The sequence below is a fragment of the Apaloderma vittatum genome, unplaced genomic scaffold (assembly GCF_000703405.1).
Source record: "Apaloderma vittatum isolate BGI_N311 unplaced genomic scaffold, ASM70340v1 scaffold18158, whole genome shotgun sequence".
Lineage (NCBI taxonomy): Eukaryota > Metazoa > Chordata > Aves > Trogoniformes > Trogonidae > Apaloderma > Apaloderma vittatum.
The window spans coordinates 1-20,530 of NW_009731415.1; the positions used below are offsets into that span (position 1 = coordinate 1).

The window sequence follows — 20,530 nt, forward strand, 5'->3', positions numbered from 1 at the left end:
CTTCCAACCCGACATTCTGTGATTCTGTGTGTGTGACCAACGTGGCCTTGGCAGGGCACGTACGTGTTCAAAATCACTTGTTTTGTCTCCTTCAGTTCTTTCCTCAGCCTTGTGCCGAACCTACTAAAGTAAACGTTCAAAGAAATTTAAGAGAGGCCCAAATGGATCCCTAGAGGTAATAAATCCAGAGCCATGCATGTCCTGCCTACTGAGAGGGGCTGCTTTTGGGATAAAGGAGCACAAACCTCAGCTGCGGAAATTAAAAGGATAAAATATTTCAGTAGCAAAACTTTTAATGGCACAATTCACCGATTTTAAAGCTTTAAAATGTTAAAAAACAGCATTAGAAAGTTCACTAGAAAGAGTTCTGACTGAATATCTGCCATGCAAACGACCTGCTCCAGTTTGTAAAGAGGCAGAAATGAAACTGCCACAGCTGTAAGTACCAGTGCAAAGCAAGAGGCACTGGAAAAGCAGCCACCCCTCCTCCAAACAGAGAGGCAGACAGCCCCTGTCAGCTGAAGAACTTGATAGAGTTGAGAGTAACGCACTGTCCACGGAAGCAGACCCTCAGCACTCAAGGGCAGACACCGCCTGGAGAGCGACCGGCCAACTGCCTAAAGCTCAGAGCGCCGAAGTGAAACCACAAAATCCCGTTGCCGAACTCCGTGCCAATACACAACCTCCAAATGTCCACGTCCGGCTCCTGACCCTGGGAACACCGAACGGGCAGATCACTCCACTTTGCAGTGGCCAGACTTCCACCGTCAGCTTAGATCGAGGACATTAACTCATCCCGGCATCTTCGGCAGCAAAACCTCCCACTGAGCGCTTCTCCGGCACACGCCTTCATCACACATCTTTCTTTCGAGAAAAGTAAAAATCTATTCCTCTGTCCTTGTGTGCAGGTCCTCTCCTGACCCCAGGATGGGGACTCCTTCCCTGTTGGAATATGAACAGTGAGATGTTTACGCACGCTGCAGCGTGGACCCCACTGCAAATCAGCCCCGGCGTTCAGAAAAATGCACACGTGGCGCTTCCAGCCCCGAGTTCACTCAACAGGCGAGGAGGCCCGACAAGCACAGCTCTGGGCTTAAGACTTAGGAGAAGTGGCTTTCTGGTAAGGTGTGGGCTTGTATTTTCAAAGGTATTTTCAGTTTAGGGAAGGTTAGGAGGGGAGGTTCTCCAGGCCTCAGTAACATTGGGCCGACAGTCCGTCCTAGCAGTATTTTAATTTCACAAGCCCTGTGTGGCAGCGCAGGCCCAAAGTGCCCCAGGTGAGCTGGGAAGTTCATCAGAACAGGACTCCTGCCTGATCAAGGAGCTTTCTGAGTTCAAGTTTCATCACTGCCTCAAACCAATGTCTCACTGAGGGCTTTGTTCCTTCACAGGGTCCTTTCTCTCATCTCAGATGCACTTTTAAAGCAGAAGGGTAATAATCCAGGTAATAATTCAACAGCACGGCCAGAAGCAAATGGTTTGGTTTCAGCAAAACTTCCTACTCCTTGCAAAAGAATGTAGCCTGAGAAATTTGGTACCACACCTCGAGATTAAAACCCCAAATGGAGACATGTTTTGTCCTTTATTGAACACCAGAGAATGTATCCTTACTTGGCAGGAGGCAGAGAGAACACAAGGGGGAAAACAAAATGGTTGAAAACCCCCTGAAATATGCAAGTGAGCATTTCTTCCTTCCCTTCCAGCTCCAGCACCACCGACCCCACCCAGGCCTGCAGAACGCTCTCCTTCCATACCCATCTCCTCCAAGAACAGCAGCCCAGTCAGCAGCTACAAGTCTTGACTCGTTGCCGGATCCACATCTTAATCTGTCCCCATTCTAAAGGGCAGATACACCCAAAAAACAAAGCGCGAGGGCCACTCCCTGTATTTATTGGTCTTGCCAACTCCAGCTGGGATGCACTCAAGCATGGCTCGAAGTTGGTTGTTTTTATTTCCACCTCATGAACAGAGTGGAAACTCAGCATCAACCCTGGCTCCCTTCTGCACCAGGGGGTGGTTAGGCCAGTGAGGCTTTTCAGAGATAGCCCAGCCCTCAGCTCACATCTGGCACTATGAGTATCCAGAAGGAAAAACAGAGTAAGAGCGACCTAGAAAACAGCAAATAAAACACGCGTGGGTTCATTCTTCAGCCCTAAAGCCAGCCTGGTTCAGCTTACGTGCATATGATGTAGGGTGGCAGTGCCAAGATGGTCTTTTGTGACAGCCCATGGCACATGGTAAACTCAAACTGGGCTTGGACAAAGTTCTGGATGGTGCTTGTTTTGCCAAATTTGGCAAAATAGCGCTGGGAAATACACTAATAGTGTAACTTCCTGGATGACAGGAGGCCGGTACTCAGGCTTGTGTCTCAGACTTCTAGTTTAGCAGGACAGAAGCAGCTAAATAACCCTGGCTGCATGGTCCCTGTGCAGAGCTGGACCGACCCTCTGCTGTGACGTAATGTGACTTTGCACCGAAACTTTCTTTTTTTCCCTTCACACCTTAGAAAGATGAGCAGAATTCACGGACGCTCCTGGCAGACACGGAGCAGCTGCCGGGAGCCGCCCCATCCAAACCTTCCCAGTACTCACAGGCCTCTGGTTGATGTGTCGGCTCCACTCCGGGGCTGTCACAACTGGCCATGGGTAGGTCTCACCCAGAGTCACTCCTGCCTGGGAGAGAGCAGCCCTGCTCAGGGCCCAAGGGCCGTGGACGTCTGCTCCCTTTATGCCCTGTAGTTCTGGGACCCACAGCCGAACGTAATCCCCCTGCAAACAGAACCAACAAGACAGGATCCACTCAGTAACAACCTGTAAGTGCTTCCCAGCAAGGGTCTTTCTTAATGTGAAAGCAAGAACCCCGATGTCCAGGTAAAGAAGCCGGTGTGCTACAGCATCAGTTAAATCTGTCAAGTCTTAGCCCCTCCTGCTCAGCTCTCTCCCCAGAATTAGTGCCTAAAAACACCCGAGACCTGGATGCTGGAGCTCGTCTCCCAGGCTCATTCTGCAGGCAGAGCAGGGAGACCCAGGAGCTTTTTTTGATACAGTTCACCTGCCTTGTTTAGGACATGTTGAGAAGAAATCACTCATAGTAAGTCCTTTTTTTATTTCCTTCCAGTGATTGAAGGTAGCTAGGGTGACTAGCTCAGGGGCACGCTCGTGTGCTTGGCAAGAACTGCCCTTGCCCCCGAACCTCTCCCATGAACTCTGCTGCTCTGTCCTCTTCTACAACGCATTTCTGATTCCTTGCTAAGTCCTGCCAGCTACAGTGCAGCTTGCCATGAAGCTAAGGAACGAGGTGGAAAGAGGTAATCCAGTATGTGAACACTGGCTGAGCGCACGGGAAGGGCAATTTATCTCCAGCCACCACTTACAGAGGACAGCCCAAGGAGTCACAGGTTTAATCTACTCTCCAGGACTGCCCAAGGAGCAGCTCCATTTCTCTTGCCACTTCTCAGTTCTCCAAGAAGCTGCTCTGTGCTCAGGGAAGTGACTGTGTAAGATCTGGATGGGATGTGGCTGTTACCCGGAAGAAATGGTGATGAAACACCACACACACACACACCAATGGCAGGGCAGGGAGGGCCTATGGAGCATCAGCCTCTTCGGGGACGGCAGCAGATCATAAACATCAGATCTTCCTGTGTGACAATGAGGAACCTGCCTGACTGTTGGCAAGGAGATCACAGAAGTGGTTTCACAGCAGTATCCACGCAGCAGATTGATTCCCTGAAACTATCACATGTGCTTTGCCAAGACAGCCAAACAAGACTTACATTGCCATCGTAATCCAGGCCTTGTTTAATCACGTTAAACTTCCTGTTGTCCCGTGGGTCGTTACCAACACCAGCGCTGTACAACCAGTTGCCGTAGTTGCTACAAACATCATAATCCACCTGGAGAACAGAGGAAGGAAACAGTAAGAAGAGCGGGACTGATCTTTAGCAAATCTTCTCTGCCCATCCACCCCTTATCTTGAGGGGAGAACTCCGTGCATGGGAATCAGTCTGGCCACACTGGGGTAGTCGGTGAGATAGACCAAAGTCCAGCCAAAGTCCCTCTCTTTCTCAGCTTCCTTTTATTTAAAAAATCCTTCTCTTTCTGCCATCATCTGGCAGACTTCACGACAACGAGCCCTAGCTTCTGAGTGCTCATATTCCAATAAACACAGTAGCCCAGCACATTTCAGATATGAGGGAAAATTCTTCTTGACCAGTTACCCAGAGGCCACACAGCCAACAAAATCATCTCTGTAGATCCTATTAGGCAGACTGGAGAAAGGTCTAACTCAGACCATACCGAGTAACCACACACAGTGTATGAAGATGCAATTGATACAAACGCTGCCGGGTTTTTCCTGCTATACTTGACCTTCATCACATGATGATAAGCCTGAACTCAAAGGGACTTGGCAGAGAGGTGCTTTACTACGGGAAACACTAGCGCTCTCGTGACGTACTCAGTAGGCTGCACGTCGCCAAGTTATTCCACATCTAAACAAACAAAAAGCTCTCAGGGAGGCTTATGGAAAATGGAGCAAAGCTCCTGAAACAGGCACAAACAAGAGAAGAACATGGTCCAGTCCGAGCGCTCTTCAGATGGGCAGGGTGGCTTAAATCCAACATCAGAAGCCTTCTAGGTGCGTTCAGTTCAAACAGTTCAAACTTGCTCAGGAGGGGCATGGCCATGATAACGAACAGGGCGGGGGATCTCTGAGCATTCCTAAGAGGAGTGCCAGCACTGTGAAAACCTAGTGCTGGCACATGGGTCCCTGAGCAGGTTCAGCACCGTTCTCCTCCCCTTACTGTAGCCACAGCGACAACCAGTCCACATGGTGACACTTCCAAAATCTCAGCTCTTAAAGCAAGGAGCTCAGCGCACGTGGCTGGCAGAAGGCCCAGGGGAACGGGCTCTGCTGTGTGCCCTTCCCCTTTCTCTGCAAAACCAGCTGAGAGCTGGGCTCAGGGTGATCAGGAGCCAGCGATGCTCACTGTGCACCAGGCTTCCCCTGCCTGGCAGCACTTCCTCCAGCCGCCAAGATAAAGAGAGGAAGAAAAATGCCATCGGGGGGCCTGATTGTGTGATTAACACGCAGGAAAGCATGTGTGGGAGGTGAGGGCAAATCCAAGGGGGACTGGAGGAGGCAGCCTCATTTCCCCCTTCAGCCTTGCCCCTTCCTGGCATTCTCTTCTGTTTGTTTCTCTCCCTTTCCTTGGGGCCTAACCCTGTGAATGAAATCAGAGCTGAGATATTCTCTGTGCAGGACATCAGAGGTCTCTGGCCTTTCCCCTGGCTTCAGGAAAGCTTGTTTCAGCCCCCCAGCCGGTCTGCTCTGAATGACAAACACCCTCTTCTTCACAGGCACGTGCTAACACTCAGTGGACCTTTGCTGGAAGCATCAGAGATGAAATACGCATCGTTTTCCCTTTTTAGATGCAAGTTCCAGTTCTGTACTGGCTTCTACCATTCTACAGCCATGTCTGCCCCATCAAACTGATGTCTCCTGTGCGTTACTGTGGGGACGCCACCAGGTTAAGAGCTGGCTGGTGAGGTATCAGTGTGACACACACCAAAAGGAAGCGACAGGACGCAAGGATCAGCCCGTGCCACACCAACCCAAGGCAGCGGTCAGCATCTGGGGCTTCCCGAGGTGAAAGGGCTAGAGCAGAGGCTGGGAACATTCATGTGTATATGAATAAAGGGAAATAACCCAGGGAGTGTCCTTCTAGTGTGAGACCTTCCAGGTCTTTCTCACTTGGGGTATATGACCTGCAGTCTTCTGTGGCCCTCTGGATCTGGCTGCAAAGCGAACCAAGCTCCCACCCCTAGGAAGGCAAGGCTGCGCACCCATCAGAGCAAAGCCTCAATTCTCGACTCCCAGCTCTGAATCTTAATGCACTCAGGGTTTTTCCATCCCAAATTCCAGCCAGGATATGAAGGATAAGGCCACTGCTTTTCAGCTACAAGTTTTCTAGTGCCACATGCTGGGAGCTCTCACTCTTATCTGGAAAAGCATCGCTGCATGGAGCTACCGACACCACTTTCTGGAGGATTCTGCAGAAGTCCCGCGCTGCGTTACTGTGCAAGCCCACCAACACTCACAGCACTAGTGGGAGACACCGCAACGGGAAAGCACCCAGATCTTCCTGGAGGTCTCTGCAGCCAAAGCCATGACTGAGCCCAGCTCCAAGGAAGCTCAAAAGAAATTATTTTCATAGAAAAGGCTCTCTGAATTGTGGATAGCGGCGAGGCAACTGGGTTTTCTCTGTACCTCAAGCTATCCTAGTGAGTACAAAGTTTCCCAATTACCAGTGGCCTCTTGCATCCCACAGAGGCTGATACAGTATTTGATCTTCTTCAATCGGTACCATTCAGTCTGGCAAAGAACAAATTCACCTCTTCAGGCTGTTTTCACCACTCACCATGGCGCTACTGACGCTCTCTCCACCAGCAGCACCTGAGGTTAACAGCAACAAAGCAAAAATGCCCAGAGATGAACCAGGGACTGTCAACCTGTTCAGACCTTCCTGGGAAGAAGCTAGTGGGGACTGAGGACGGAGAAGCAACCGAGCACAGATGGCTGCCGATGTGCATTGGAGAAATGATTTGGTGCTCCAGTTGGCAGAGAGGCCTGTGACTCACCAGAACAAAGAAGGATGCCTCCAGCCAGGGCGGAGCAATCTGGAAACTGATCCAACTATTGTCTATACTCAGTTCTTGACTAGATGACTTCCTTGTCCGCAGTGATCAATGCAAAGACACTGTGCCAGTGCTGGCTTCAGTGGCCAGAAAACGTTTTTTTGTTCTATTTCTGGGCCGTCCTCCTCCCTAGCCTCTGGGGCTAGCAAATCGAGGCATTGTTAACATAATTTATGGTTGAAAGTTTTCTTGAGCGTGATAGATCTCTGTCTAAAACCCTACATGGAGGATCAAAACTATCATTGCAAACTGCTGTGAGGATAGGCTAAGGCAACCAGGATTGTTCAGTCTTGAAAAGAGAAGACTTCGGGGGGACCTAAGAGCTGCCTTCCAACACCTGAAGGGAACCTACAGGAAGGCTGGGGAGGGACTTTTTGCAAGAGTGTCCAGCGATAGGAAAAGGGGAAATGGATTTAAGTGAAACAGATTTAGATTGGATATTAGGAAGAAATTCTTCAGTATGAGGGTGGCAAGACTCTGCAATAAATTGTCCAGAGACGTGGATGCCCTCTCCCTGGAGGTGTTCAAGGCCAGGGTGAACAAGGCCTTGAGCAACCAGGTCTAGTTGAGAGGCGTCCCTGCCCATGACAGCGACGTTGGACTAGATGATCTCTAAGGTCCCTTCCAACCTAGGCCATTCTACGATTCTATGAAACTTCTGAGCTACATCTTGGTTGACGGCAGCTTCACTGTGGCAAAATTCCCTTTTCTTACATGAGCTTTGGGAAGAACATACCATGGAAGCAGCACAAACCTGCACTTACATCCACCTGAACAGTACTGATCACCTTCTGTATCCTTCCTTATCTGTCACTCGGGGCAGGGAGCACAAATAACCCCAGATACACAACGAGTTCAGTCTTACCAGCAGATATTCGAACCATTCTGCCCCCATCCTCCAGTCCAGACCCAGGTCCTTGCTGAGAAAGCTGGCGACATTCTGCCGCCCTCGGTTAGACATGAAGCCCGTTGCAGCCAGCTCTCGCATGTTGGCATCGACAAAGGGAACCCCTGTTTTGCCTTCTGCAGGCACAAAAGATGGCATTGGGACACAATGACAGTTTTGGGTGCTCATAAACCAGGCTGTGGTCATGCATTCAGAGCCATCCAAGCAGGTAAGACCGTGCCAGCGTACAGCAGCGAGGGGAGGGTTAGCTGGCATGCAGCCTCTAAGATCCACTGCAAACTGAATGGGAGATTATACTGAAAATTAAAACGAGGAGAATTTTTGCCAAGGCAAAAAAAACTCCCAAGGTACAGAAAAATCTCAGGCTGAAAGAACAATAAATCAAGTGGATTTCAGGGAATTTTGCAAAGCAAAATAAACATATAGATAATAGTGAGTCAGGCCAAGAACAGGGAAATTCTTGACAGGTGACTAATAGCAGAGAGGAATGTACTGGACAAGTCCCCCAGGGTAAGCACCTGAAAAGTAGAGAGCCCTGCCTGTTGTTAGGGAAAAGATTTATTGAACCTGTGTGCAAATGGACACAGGTGGCATAAATGGGAATATATACAGGTGTGCAGTTCAGGGCTGCTCTGATCCGTTAGTTCCTCCAAGTTATGAGATATTACACTTGCTATTCATGTGAAAACAAAGTTATAAAAGCTAAAGAAAAGCAAGATGTGATTTATTCTAAGGCTGTTTTAACCTCCTTAACCAAAACCAATCAGAAGAACAAAATGCAGCAGGCATGGCAATGTAGCATTGATAAGAAGGGCTGTTTACTCTCTGTGTGACTAAACAGAAGGGACCAACAGGTTGTGGACATTTCCAACAAGCTGGGAAAACCTAACTGCAGCGCATCTTATAAAGCGTGGATGAGCCAGACAAAGCCTGGGCCGGCTCCTGTGTGCTGCTCGGGCTCAGAAGCCACATACCCTGCGCTCACACCAAACCCAGGGGCTGGATTCTTGTTTAGTGGTAACAGTTTCAGTGACTGTTTAGGCCCTGACCACACTGACAGTTTCCCTGAGCACATCTGAGTTAGCGTCAAGGGGCATGTCAGCGCGCAGACATGTGGAAGTCAAAAGCACACTTAGACCAAACCTGCAGTTTCTACTGACCTTTCCAACGGTCAAAGAGCTGAAGGTCCTTTTTCCATGGAACATCTTTACTTTGAAGCCCTGTTAGGAGAAAAATTAACTGCTAATGAAGACAAAACGCTGACACAGGTAGCTATTAATTAAACAATGACAGCTAGAAACACCTTAGGTGACACAAGCTAGGAGGGAGCCAGCCCTCTCAGCAGTGTTACAAACAAGCCATGTTCCTCCTGCAAAGGTTTAGAGATGCTCTGTTCCTCCTTTCAAGTCCTGCAAAGGGGTGTCTCATACACACAAAGGACGTCCAAGCATAAAAAGTGTAATGGATTTTGATTGTTTTGTTAGGGCTTTTTTGTTTGGTTGTTGGTTTGTTGGGTTTTTTTAATTAAAAACAACTCAGACCTCCCAAACGGCCAAAGATGTGCTCTGGCCTAAGCTAGTATTTTCTTATTCAATTTTACTCCAGGACAATGTTTATGTGAAATCTGTTTCTGTAGCAGATATTAAACTCAGGATTACCTGGCAGAAGCCCCCAGAAATGCTTTGCTCCTGCGTGCCGCAGTCAGGGTTTCCTGACTATATGGACTAGTTATTCGTTGTTGTGCCCAGAGTTCAGACCCTCATTTCACATGTAGGCACCAGACTGGGACTCACATCGCTGGTCGGTTCCTGCTCTGTCCCAGATTCTCTGGTGAACCTGGGCAAGCCCAAAGCCTGGATTCTCTCCGGAAGTGGGAGGGTCTCCAGAAACAGCATCTTTACTCTTACTGTGCTGCTGTTTCCTGCCGTGAATAATACTCCCTGTATGTAATCAGATATGGGAGCAAAAGTCTCAGTGTCTGCACAGCATCCAGCACCAGGGTATGGAGGCACTTCTGTGCTGATAGTAAGTCCTCAGCAACATCCCAGGGTGGTGACAAAAGCGCCACAAGAACATTTGTAGAACACAATGCCAACAGCCGCTCCTCTTGCTTTCCCCGTCTTAAGACTGTACCTTTCCTCTCCAAATATTTGGAGAGGTGCTCCATACACACCTCTTACTGAGAAAATCCTTCTGCCATACTTCAGGGCCACAAATCGGAAGTAATCCCGCCACAGCAGTTCAAACAGGACCCTAAAACACAAATCCATGTATTTCACCGTTGAGTCTGATACAATTACCGAGTCAGGATTTTGCTTCCATAGCACCCATCATGAATGCCGTGAGGTTTATTCACGACAAGCAATTTCATGTACTTTCCTGTGGTAGCAGTTGTTGCCCCAAGCCTATTTATGTGGCTTGCACCTGCATGACTAAAGCAAGAGCAAACTTTGCATGAATCACTTGGGAAGCTTTCCTTAACTCGAGTGCGGGAGCAGCATTTCAAGAAACCTGTTTCTCATCCGTCCCCGCTGGGACATAATTCTCCAAAGAGCAGGGTGAGGACCTGATTCAGCTTCAAGCTTCCGCACGAGCAAGAGTGTCAGCACATTCCCAAGAACTTTGCATTGATTTAAGCAATCAGCTTTCCAAAGGACTTAGCACTTTTCAAAACTGGATTTATAGTGGTCTAACTCAAGAGATTAGGTGCTAAGCCCACAGAAAACAGGCGAGGTTTTATGCAAAAACTTTTGTATAAAAAGAGCTTCTTCTAAAATGATGGCAGCTCAGTCTCCGAGACCTGCTTCAGCTCTCCGGCATATTGGAAATATTCTGCTTAGCTGATGTTTGGGCTTACAAGATCTTTCTGGAAAATGTCATTAGAAAACAGGGCACTGTCAAAATGCAAAAAACTAGTGTCACGATACTCAGGTTCAACCAATTGTACTTCACTGTGCAATTGAGTGCAGTGCCTGGGAGCTTCACAGCTTCTTTTTTATAATTATTTGTCACTTTAAAATGCTTAGATCACTACAGCACCCTGACCGCAGGCAGGGTGGCTGGCTATTAAGCAGAAAAACATTAGTTTTGTTCATCTCTTGCAATCTTTCCTCTCTTATTTGTCTTTGAAGTAAAAAAAAAAAGCATATACTTCAACAAGCAAAAGGCTGATATTTTACCTGTCATTTGAATTTTAGTGAAATTGAGTATTTGGGCAAGAACTGTTGGTTGTTCTTCATCAGTTACTGTGTTGTTTGACATGTTGCTGATGCAACAAATCAATATGAAAACGCAGTTTTCACAAACCTTCTGGTTGGGATCTGGTTAGGGCCAGGCAGGTGCTCAGGTACAGGGCCATCTGCTGGGCTTTGGCCAGAGGTCCTTTCGACACCACGCGATTCGTACAAGTCGCACAGTCCCTGAGCCTTTTGGGCAAAGCCCTGCTCTACCCTTGATGTGAGAAACCGTCAGGCTTTTGCTTGTAAACCATCCTTCTTCCTTCTCCTCTAGCCCATAATAACCATACAGAGAAGGATGGTGCCAATTTGCAGAGATCAGTTTTGAAAAATCACGAACTGCAACTTCCCAGCGATAATAATGACACTGGCATTAATAATCTTTACTTACAAACTGCCTAAAGCCTCTAGATGTCAAAGGCAGACTAATAAATTCATACTGAAACAGAACCGCAACGCAACCCAGAGGAACCAGACAGCAGGCACAGGAAAAACAAACATTAATTAATAAGGAAGTTAACAAATCACTCTCTCCTGCACATGAGATGACAGTTTCCTTTTCAGAGAAAACAAGCCACACCGATGGCGCAGGGACGTACCAGTACGTGCTCTGATTTGCCGTTCTCTCCTTTTCATACTTCCGGATCTGCTCGTAGATGTATCGAGGCGAAATGCAGCCCAGCGCCAGCCTGAAAGCAGAAGAGTGATGCCCTGAATGCAACACAGGACTGACAGCTTGATGCCTGCGCAGAGGGAGTGGAGGGGCAGCTTTGTGTCTCGACTTGCTGTCCGAAAACTTTGCTCAGTTTGCAGTTCTGCCGCCAACTTCCCAAATGGCTTCTCAAAGTCAAGGCTTTTTCGCAGCTCTGCAATCTGAGAATCAAACTCCCCTCCATTCCCAGTGCATGGGAGTCTCGAACCTGCTGAGATAAAGCATTTTACACAAGTTTCACGTATTTTGCCTAAAAGACTTTGATAGTGCCCCAGTGACAAACTCAGAAATGGATCTAAGTGTGAACCCCTACATCACCTGCCTTAGCTGTTCAACTGCCCATCTTTTACTACAAACCCAGGGCTCCTTCTCCTGCAGCACCTCAGTGTCTCATTTGAGCAACCACAGAAGGCAAGGGAATTGCTGAAAATCTCAGGCAAGGTAGGAAAAAGTGGAGAATCAAACCCAGCCCTGGCATCCCAACCCTCTGGGCTCCTTCCATTTGTTCCAAACCAGTGCTGTTCAAAACAGGAAAGAAGAGCCTGTAGACTCCAACTCCATCGCAAAGCGTGATAAGGAACAACTTTTACTTCATCTTTCCTAGAAATGTGTTTTACTGCAATTTCCCAGTACGATTTGTGGATACATTTGATGTCCTGATGAATATTGGAAAACAGGAAGAAAGGGCCTTGAAGAGTTTTTCCTTACTTGTCGACCAGTTCTAACACTGAGAAATAGCCGGTACAAGACCTGAAGAACCAGCTGCCATCTGAACCGGTCTGATTTTGATTATCTGACAGAGGAACACCTTGGGCAGGCAGATCAGCAATATCTGCGTAGAGGCCACAAATGAAGAACTGCAGTGCCAGTGGCGCTGGGACCCCAAAGTGCCACCAGGTGGAGCCATCCGCTGCAACCATTAAAGCACAAAGCCAGTGGAAAACGGAAACCCTGGACCTGTTAACAGCTCCAGAAACTTGTTTCGTATTGCAATTCTGTTGGGAAAACGCTCCAGATGCTCTCAGCTGAACTGGGTTCTGATGCTGTAGTTTCAATCCAGAATTAACTCTGCCCCTTCCGGTACCAGAGACTAAAACCCTTAACAAGAAGTCGTCACGTTTACCCAAATGAGAGATCCTTTCGCAATAGGAACAATGAGAAGTGTCTCCTCATCCCACAGAAGAACGGAATGGCAGTGAAGCGAGCTGAGGCAACCTGCCCTGCAGGACTCAGCAAAGCAGGACTGGACCGAGTTCTGCTACAGCCCTGTCTGAAGCTATTCCTCCTCTCTGGCTACTCTTACCCACCCCAGATATACAAAACAACATAAAGGCAAAGACAAGTGGGGTGAGAGATTTGGGGCTGTTCAGCCTGGAGAAGGCTCTGGGGAAACCTTCCTGCAGCCTCCCAGTACTTAAAGGGGGCTTGTAAGAAAGATGGGGTCAATCTTTTTAGCAAGGCCTATTGCAACAGGACAAGGGGTAACGGTTTTAAACTAAAAGTGGGTAGATTTAGACTGGATATAAGGAGGAAGTTTTTTACAATGAGGGTGGTGAAACACTGGAACAGAGAGGGTGGTGGAGGCCTCATCCCTGGAGACATTCAAGGTCAGACTTGACGTGGCTCTGAGCAACCTGATCTAGTTAAAGATGTCCCTGCTCACTGCAAGGGGGTTGGTCTATATGACCTTTAGAGGTCCCTTCCAACCCAATGCATTCTATGGTCAGTCTGGGATGGGAGTAGAAAAGGAGCTTCCAAGAGACTTTACCATGGTGCAAATTTCGTTGAGTAATCCATTCCCAGCAGTCCATTCCGAGTCTCTTTGTAAGATGCAACCAGGTTCTGTGCAAGCAAAAGAACAAAATGGTTTAATACTTTACGGGCAACCTGCTAAGTGCGTTTTCTTTCATACTGGGGCGCGGGCAATCTGGCAGGGCTGGGCTCCCTCTCACGGCTGCCGGCAAGGATTACAGAGCTGCCAAATTAGGGCCTCTAGCGCACAGGAATTAATCAGGCCAGCAGTTTTCATTAAAGCTCTGGGATGTGTGTCACAAACTACGCTCCCTGCTTCAGCCTGCGGCACATTTCTTTCCACAAGCTCTATGAACCCTGCTGGGCCCCTCCCTGCCCACGCCCACCTGCCTCTGGATCAATAATCCACTTAGAAGCACCAGTGGGATCTGTGGCTGCTTCTCATCCACGTGGCTGCTTGTACGGGTTTGAGAACCACAGTGTCTGACAGCACCCAGCTGCAGAAATCCCACTCGCTGTTATTTCTGGGCCACCCACACTTACACCCGGGTGCAGACCTTCCACTTTGTGAGTCCTCCACTGACAATGCAGAGGACAGAGGGAAGCCTTGATCCCCTTCTCCACAATTGCTAAAGGGCTGTTCTAGCTCAGTGGGGGGATAAAATTTGCATAACAAAAAAACCCAAACAAAAAACAATGCAATAACAAAAAGGAACAGGTTTTCCAGCACTGGTTGCATTAATGCTTGACCAAAAGTAGGAGCTACACGTGCTTGTACTGTTTTTTGCTGGGATAGAGTTAATTTTCGTCATAGTAGCTGGTGTGGGGCTGAGTTTTGGATTTGTGCTGGAGCGGGTGCAGAGAAGGGCAACAAGGCTTGTGAGAGGTCTGGAAAACATGTCCTATGAAGAGCGGCTGAGGGAGCTGGGTTTGTTTAGTCTGGAGAAGAGGAGGCTGAGAGGAGACCTTATTGCCCTCTACAACTACCTAAAAGGAGGCTGTAGTGAGGCTGGTGCTGGTCTCTTCTCTCTAATTACTAATGACAGGACAAGGGGAAATGGCCTCAAGTTGCGTCAGGGTAAGTTTAGATTGGATATTCGGGGGAAGTTCTTTACTGAACGAGTGGTGAGGCACTGGAACAGGCTGCCCAGGGAGGTGGTGGAGTCACCAACCCTGGAGGTGTTTAAAAAAAAAGTAGATCTAGCACTTGAGGCTGTGGTGTAGTGGTTAGGTATGCTGGGATGAAGGTTGGACTAGATGATCTTCAGAGGTCCCTTCCAACCCCGAACATTCTGTGATTCTGTGATTCTGTGAAACAGCGCTGATAGCACAGGGATGTTCTTGTTATTTTTGAGCAGCGTGCACACAAAAGTCAAGGATTTTTCTGCTCCTCACCCCACCATCGAGGAGGCTGGGGGCGCACAAGGAGGTGGGAAGGGACACAGCCGGGACAGCCAACCCCATCTGACCCCAGGGATTTCCCACAGCAGCACGTGATGTGCTGCTCTGCAATTAAAAACTGGGGGAGAAGGAGAGGGGGTTGATGGGGTTTGTCTTCCCAAGTCACTGTTAATCGTGGCGAAGCCCTGCTCTCCTGGAGATGGCTGAGCACCTGCCTACCCATGGGAAGCGCTGAGTGGATTCCTTGTTTTGCTTTGGTTGTAAAGCTTTTGCTTGACAGTTAAAATGACTTTACCTGAACATGCTTCTCACTTTTACCCTTCTGATTCCCATCCTACTGGTGGGGAGTGAGTGAGGCTGAGCTGCCTAATGGGAATAAAACACAAAAAAGCTCCCCAACAGCCAGGGAATGTAGGAACCTCTGCAGCACAGCTGAAAGAATCCCCTGGGGGCTGTTCCAGTGAGGGCCCTGGGCACAGCACACTTCTTCACCCATCTCAGCCGGAGAGATGCTCCTCTCTTTACCCACAAAGCTGTGTAGGGTCTGATGCTGCTGCAAATCAGCACACGTGTCTTCATCTAAACTCATACAAGGCAAACTTAAAGCAGTTCCTGAAAAGACCAGGAAAATGTTCAAAAACAGTCAGGATGCGCAAACTGCAGCCAGCAGTGCCACTCCACCAAAGCAAGGGAGCGAGAAATTGCTGTAACTACTGCCTGTAAGTTTTTTAACCAGACTAGTAGGAACCTCATGTTATTTTTAACTTTGGGTGGCAGCTTTAGTCAGTTGTTCCTCACCCCAACTATAGCCCTTCAGGCCACTTTTCACTCCTCCAAGATGGAGGAACTACACTGCTGATAATGTGGGGCAGGAGAGTAGAAAGGGAAAATCAAGGTAAAGGAGCTAAAAAAAATTTTCAAAATTCCCAAAAGCTAATGGGAAAAAAAGACTTAAGAGGGCTGGTCACTAAACTAGGTTCCTAAGTATTTGGCTCACATTCCTAGTTCCTGGATGACTTCTTTGTGATTTAGCTTGTCTCTCTGAAAAACTGAAATAACGCTAATTCCCTCCTTTGTGAAGTGTTACACAGGAGCTAAGGAAATATTACTAGGAAGTGAAATTGCAGCCTCACCCACTTGCACAGCCGTATGTACAAGGGGGAGGATGTAGACAAGGAAATGTAAGTTACCGTGTCCCAAAAATAATATTGCAGTCTCATTAAAGCCTGGGTCTCTCCTCCACTGCAGGGGAAGGCTGTTCGTGGATCAGTCACAGGATCTGCTACAGAAAACATCACCATCTTGTTATCCTCTGCAAAGCATCTAAAAGGCAGGGAGCTTAAAATCTGGGGATGTTCAGCAGTCAGGATGTTTGCTTTCAGGGCACAAAAGATAGTGCCTTGGTCATCCTTTATAATAAGGGCCACATCAAACGTTATTAATTTATAAGAGGATGTTTTCTATCCAGAGCAGCTCCTCAGTGGGGGGAATTTACCTTCACTTGCTGTACAAGTGAAGAGCAGTGTATGCTCAGTTACAGTTTGAAGGGCAATCTCCTTTAGGAGGCCTCCACGTTTCGATTCTCAGTAAGAGACATTTCTAAGTAGGGTTTCATGGGAGCAACTGCCAAATTAAGTTTTCTTACCCTCCTGTCCCAAATCCTCCATTGTAGGGATAGACCCCTCTTCCACCCCTGGAGCCAGAGGCTTCAGCTGATCCGCCACCTGCAGGGTTGGCCGGACCTTCGCCTCAGATTCCACCGCTTTTCGGAAATGGGTGTAGATATCGGGCAACCTGCAGAGATGACAGCAGTCAAGTCCCAGCGGGATGGCTTCCCTGGTCCCTCCACCCAGCACCACGTAGCAGCTCCTGCAGACGGAGGGTTGGCTTTCCAGGCTGCACTCTCCCGAGGGCAGAGTATTTGTGATGTTTGTGCAGTGCCTGGCAGCTACAGAGGTAGATGCCCCTGGGGCTAGCAGCAATCAGAAGTTTAGTGTCCGTGTAATTTCTTTCTGCTTCTGATGCAAATAGTGCCTTTTCAATTTAAGGTGTGTCCTGATGGGGCAATCCCAGGTCAGATTTATCTCACCTGACTCCTGATTACCCACAAGGCTGATCTCAAGGTAAAAATTTGCAAAGTCCTGCTGCCTTTTCAGTCAATGGAGAGACAGAGGCATTTTTATGGCATGACTCTTCTGCCCTACTTTATACATTTTCTATAGGATACCACGACTCCCAACAACTGCACCTCAAGTGACAGTTGAGGGAGCCCTGATGAGCCCACACACAAAGGACTACTGTCACAGGCAGCTAATTTGTCCTCTGGGGTAACAGAGCAACCCAGCCCAGTGTCACAAGGGTTCTGGGTACTGCAGAGTGAGCATCCAAACTGTGATGGTGGAAGGGCAAAGAGAAATCAGCCCCTCAATAAACCAAACCTCTCAGCTTTAGGCATATTGAAGAGTAAATCCTACCAGCACAGAGGGATGAATGTGCCCCTTCCTCCTGATGTGTATGAGCAGGACCGCCCTGTTCTGTAAATGTAGGCGGACTAACGGGTCCCTTCCCAGTGGAACTGGAGGACTAAGACCCCTCCCGAGCAGTTCACTGGAAGGAGAAATAGCTGGGCCAGTGGAGGACGAGCCCACCTGGCAATAGGCCTGAAGGGAAGGTCGTCCCGATGATACAGCGTGGACGCCCAGAACGTGTGAACCTTCACCCCGTGCTGACTGCACACCTGGCACAGCCCCTTCTCCACATCCAGCTCCTCCTGCGTGGCCTGGAGAGAACAAAACACGGTGAGGTCACAGCTGCACGGCCTCAGCTCCTCCTGCACGTGCACAGGGCCTGGGCCCTGGTCCTGCCCTCCTCCCTCACCTCCACATTTAGCTTCATCCCTACAGAGAGAGGTGCACACAGACAATCTCTGAGTATTTCCCTCTGCCAAACCCAACCAGTGTTTTCACTCTCCGTGAGTAGTGTCCATGCCAGAACAAGGAACTCCTTGATGTAGGACGTTGCGGATATTTTAAGTCTGTATCGACTGGAAAAGTGGCCGGACAAATATATGTAAAAGAAATCCACTGAGGGTTATAGAACACCAGGATGGAAAGGCCTTCAGCCACAGATTCTTAAAGGCTGTGAAGTATTCAGGGGAAGTATCTTTACAGATTTGTCCTGCTCCTGTGGTTTTCTCTGGGCATCTGTTATTGGTCACTGTCAAGAAAAAGATTATGGAGTTTGATGAGGCCTTTTTTTCTGATCCTTTGTGGCTGTTCTTGGCGCTGCATGGAACAAGGCACTGTGGGATGTGCAGGTTGTCAAGTTACAAGGTTCTTAGGCTTGACAGCAGGAACATCTGCAGTGCAGCTCTCAGGGTGATTCCTGCATCGGACAGCTCTGAGGTTCACCCTGTGCTAACACTGAGTGCAGCTATGTACATCTGATGTATGCACGTGGTTTGGATCCAGAGCCCTCCACTGGATTCAGCAGGTTCTGGATCAAACCACCTACTCAGCTCAGCGAAGACAGGTCAGTGAGGTGCCAACACTGGCACAAGTCCAAGGCTGGACCCATCTTTTGATCTTCAACACACTAGTGGGCAACTACCAAAACATGGGTGCTGTCAACTCACCAGGACCTTTTCTACACTCGACAGAATACACCCCCTGGCAGCTAGGTCCCTGTGCAAGGAACACACCAGGAAAAAGCAACTTGATGCAAACAGAAGGAGAAATGGACTCAGCTGACCTAAAAATGCCAGTTGCTAGAAACTGCTCTTCCTTGAGACACAGCACTTGCAGGTGATCAATCACAAATAGCTGCTGTCATCCAGCAGGGACTCCCACCCCAACACCTGCACCATCTCCAGCCCAGGAGCCAGTTTCCCCAAGGTTAACCATACCACAGACAAGAAAGACTCTGAATGCACAGGATCTCCATCACCATTTGGTCGTGGAAGAAACCTCCACAACCTGATTTTATCTTTTAACGATATTTTCCTCACCTCTTCATGGAAAGCCACTGCACAGACAGAGCCCAACTGTATAATCAAGTCACGGACCACATCTTCTGGTTTCCCCTTCCTCACAACCAGGGTACTGCAAACACAAAATATTGTCCTGAATTAGGATTGATATTGTTGTTATATACGTGTACAGGAGGCCCTAGTCCCAGCCCAGACACTCACGTACTAGTTCTCTACAGAGCACAGACAACATGTGGAGGCAGACAGACAGGATTTGACTAGCCTACATTTTTTAGGACCCACTGAACAGTTTGTAAGCCTCTGGAGCTGAGTTTGTGTCAAACACATTTCTATCACCCCAGATGCCTTAGAAAGGATGACCGGGCAGAAAGCCAACCTCTTACCTAAAAGTGAATCTGTCGGATCTGTTCATCCTGACACACTAAGGCTGAGATTCCAGAACTGATTCCTCTTTCAAATCCCTTCACAGGTCACGGTGGCCTGTGGGCAGACCCCTTTCTGCTTTCATGTGGGAGTATTCAGAGGAATTCTTTCCTCTGAAGGCTCTGTGTTCAAAACAGAGTCAACAAAACCTTCCTCCCACCTTACAACCTCACCAGCTGCCCAGCTGTGTACCCAGGACACCAGACCAAAAGAGAAGCAAGAGACCAAGCTGGCCTCAGGGCACACCACAGACTGGACATGAAGGACATTTCTGTCTACCACTGCATTTAGAAGATGCTTTATGGTTGTGGAAACAGAGCCTAGCTTAGCTAAACATCTGCCACAGAAATTGCATGGTGGGACCAACGCAGAGACCTTGCATACCCTCCTCTTACCCACCACAGATGTTGGCAGCCAAAGCACCAAGTGAAGTGAGTTAGTGGTTATAAAGTAATACAATTCAGGCAGGGACAATTCAAATCATGCAGTGGCTCTTCAAAACCACACATCTCTCACTGCAGAACATCCATCTCTTACCAGCCTCTCGACAACAGCAGCATTTGAACAGTTCTGAATCTGTTCTGTGCAGGGTATGGGTACAGATACAGGAGATTGAAAGAGCTGAGGTAACATTGACCATCTGCATGGTCCACAGTGCACTGCAAACCCAGAGCCACTCCTTCTGCTTCTGCTACCACTGCTCTGTTGCTCTGGGAGAAGGCAGGCTGGCTGACACATCCTTTGCTATGCAAAGTGAGATGTTATCTAACAGCAGGATTCAGCAGTAACACCTTCAGGCTCTGGTCTACCCCAGTTATGGTTTCTAAAGGTATAATGAAGGAGGAATCCCTGAAGACACCCCTCCCACAGTGCAGCCTAACGAAGAAATTGGGTTTAGCGGGACAAGGCCTGAGCAAACTCGCCAGTCTCGCAAGCCAGGATCCGTGCTGGTGTGTCTGAAGCCAAATCCTGGGGAAAACTCCCCAAGGCCAAGGCAGGACACATCAGAGCTGGTAGAGCTGTTGCCCACATCTCAGAAGGCAGCTGTTCACGCCGCCTGTCATCGAGACTCCGGGCAAAGCGCTCAAGGCTGACGCCCATCTGTGGCATCGGAGCTCAAGAAAGTAAAACCCGGCCTGAGACACGGCCTGGGCGGCTCTTTGCTCCCTCGCAGGTACCACAGCGGGTCACCCGAGCAGGGGCTGTGGATGAAACCTTATTGCATCTCACCGCGGGGCTGTGGCTCTCTGAAACGAGCAATCACCAGAGAATCTAACGGGATTCCACTCACGGCACAGATGCGTTGAAAACAAGTAGGAAAAATAAATTAAAAACCAAACCACTTGTGTTATTTGCACGGCGCTTTCTCAACTACCTTCCTTTTTTCTTGAGTGTTTCCCTCAGATCCTTCAC

At 48.7% G+C, this 20,530-nt stretch overlaps 1 protein-coding gene across 1 annotated transcript; it reads right to left on the bottom strand.

The window, feature by feature from the left end:
* Positions 1-852: 852 nt before the first annotated feature.
* On the bottom strand, positions 853-20,527 carry LOC104278264 (cryptochrome DASH-like; the record flags this gene model as incomplete). The annotated part of the gene is made up of 13 exons (XM_009875182.1): positions 853-916; positions 2,563-2,768; positions 3,776-3,895; positions 7,564-7,721; positions 8,766-8,825; positions 9,779-9,858; positions 11,441-11,530; positions 13,322-13,395; positions 15,897-15,985; positions 16,352-16,500; positions 17,355-17,485; positions 18,713-18,806; positions 20,493-20,527. Coding segments are annotated over 13 exons (1,350 nt in total), but the record flags the coding sequence as incomplete, so codon positions are not given.
* Between the last annotated feature and the right edge of the window lie 3 nt (positions 20,528-20,530).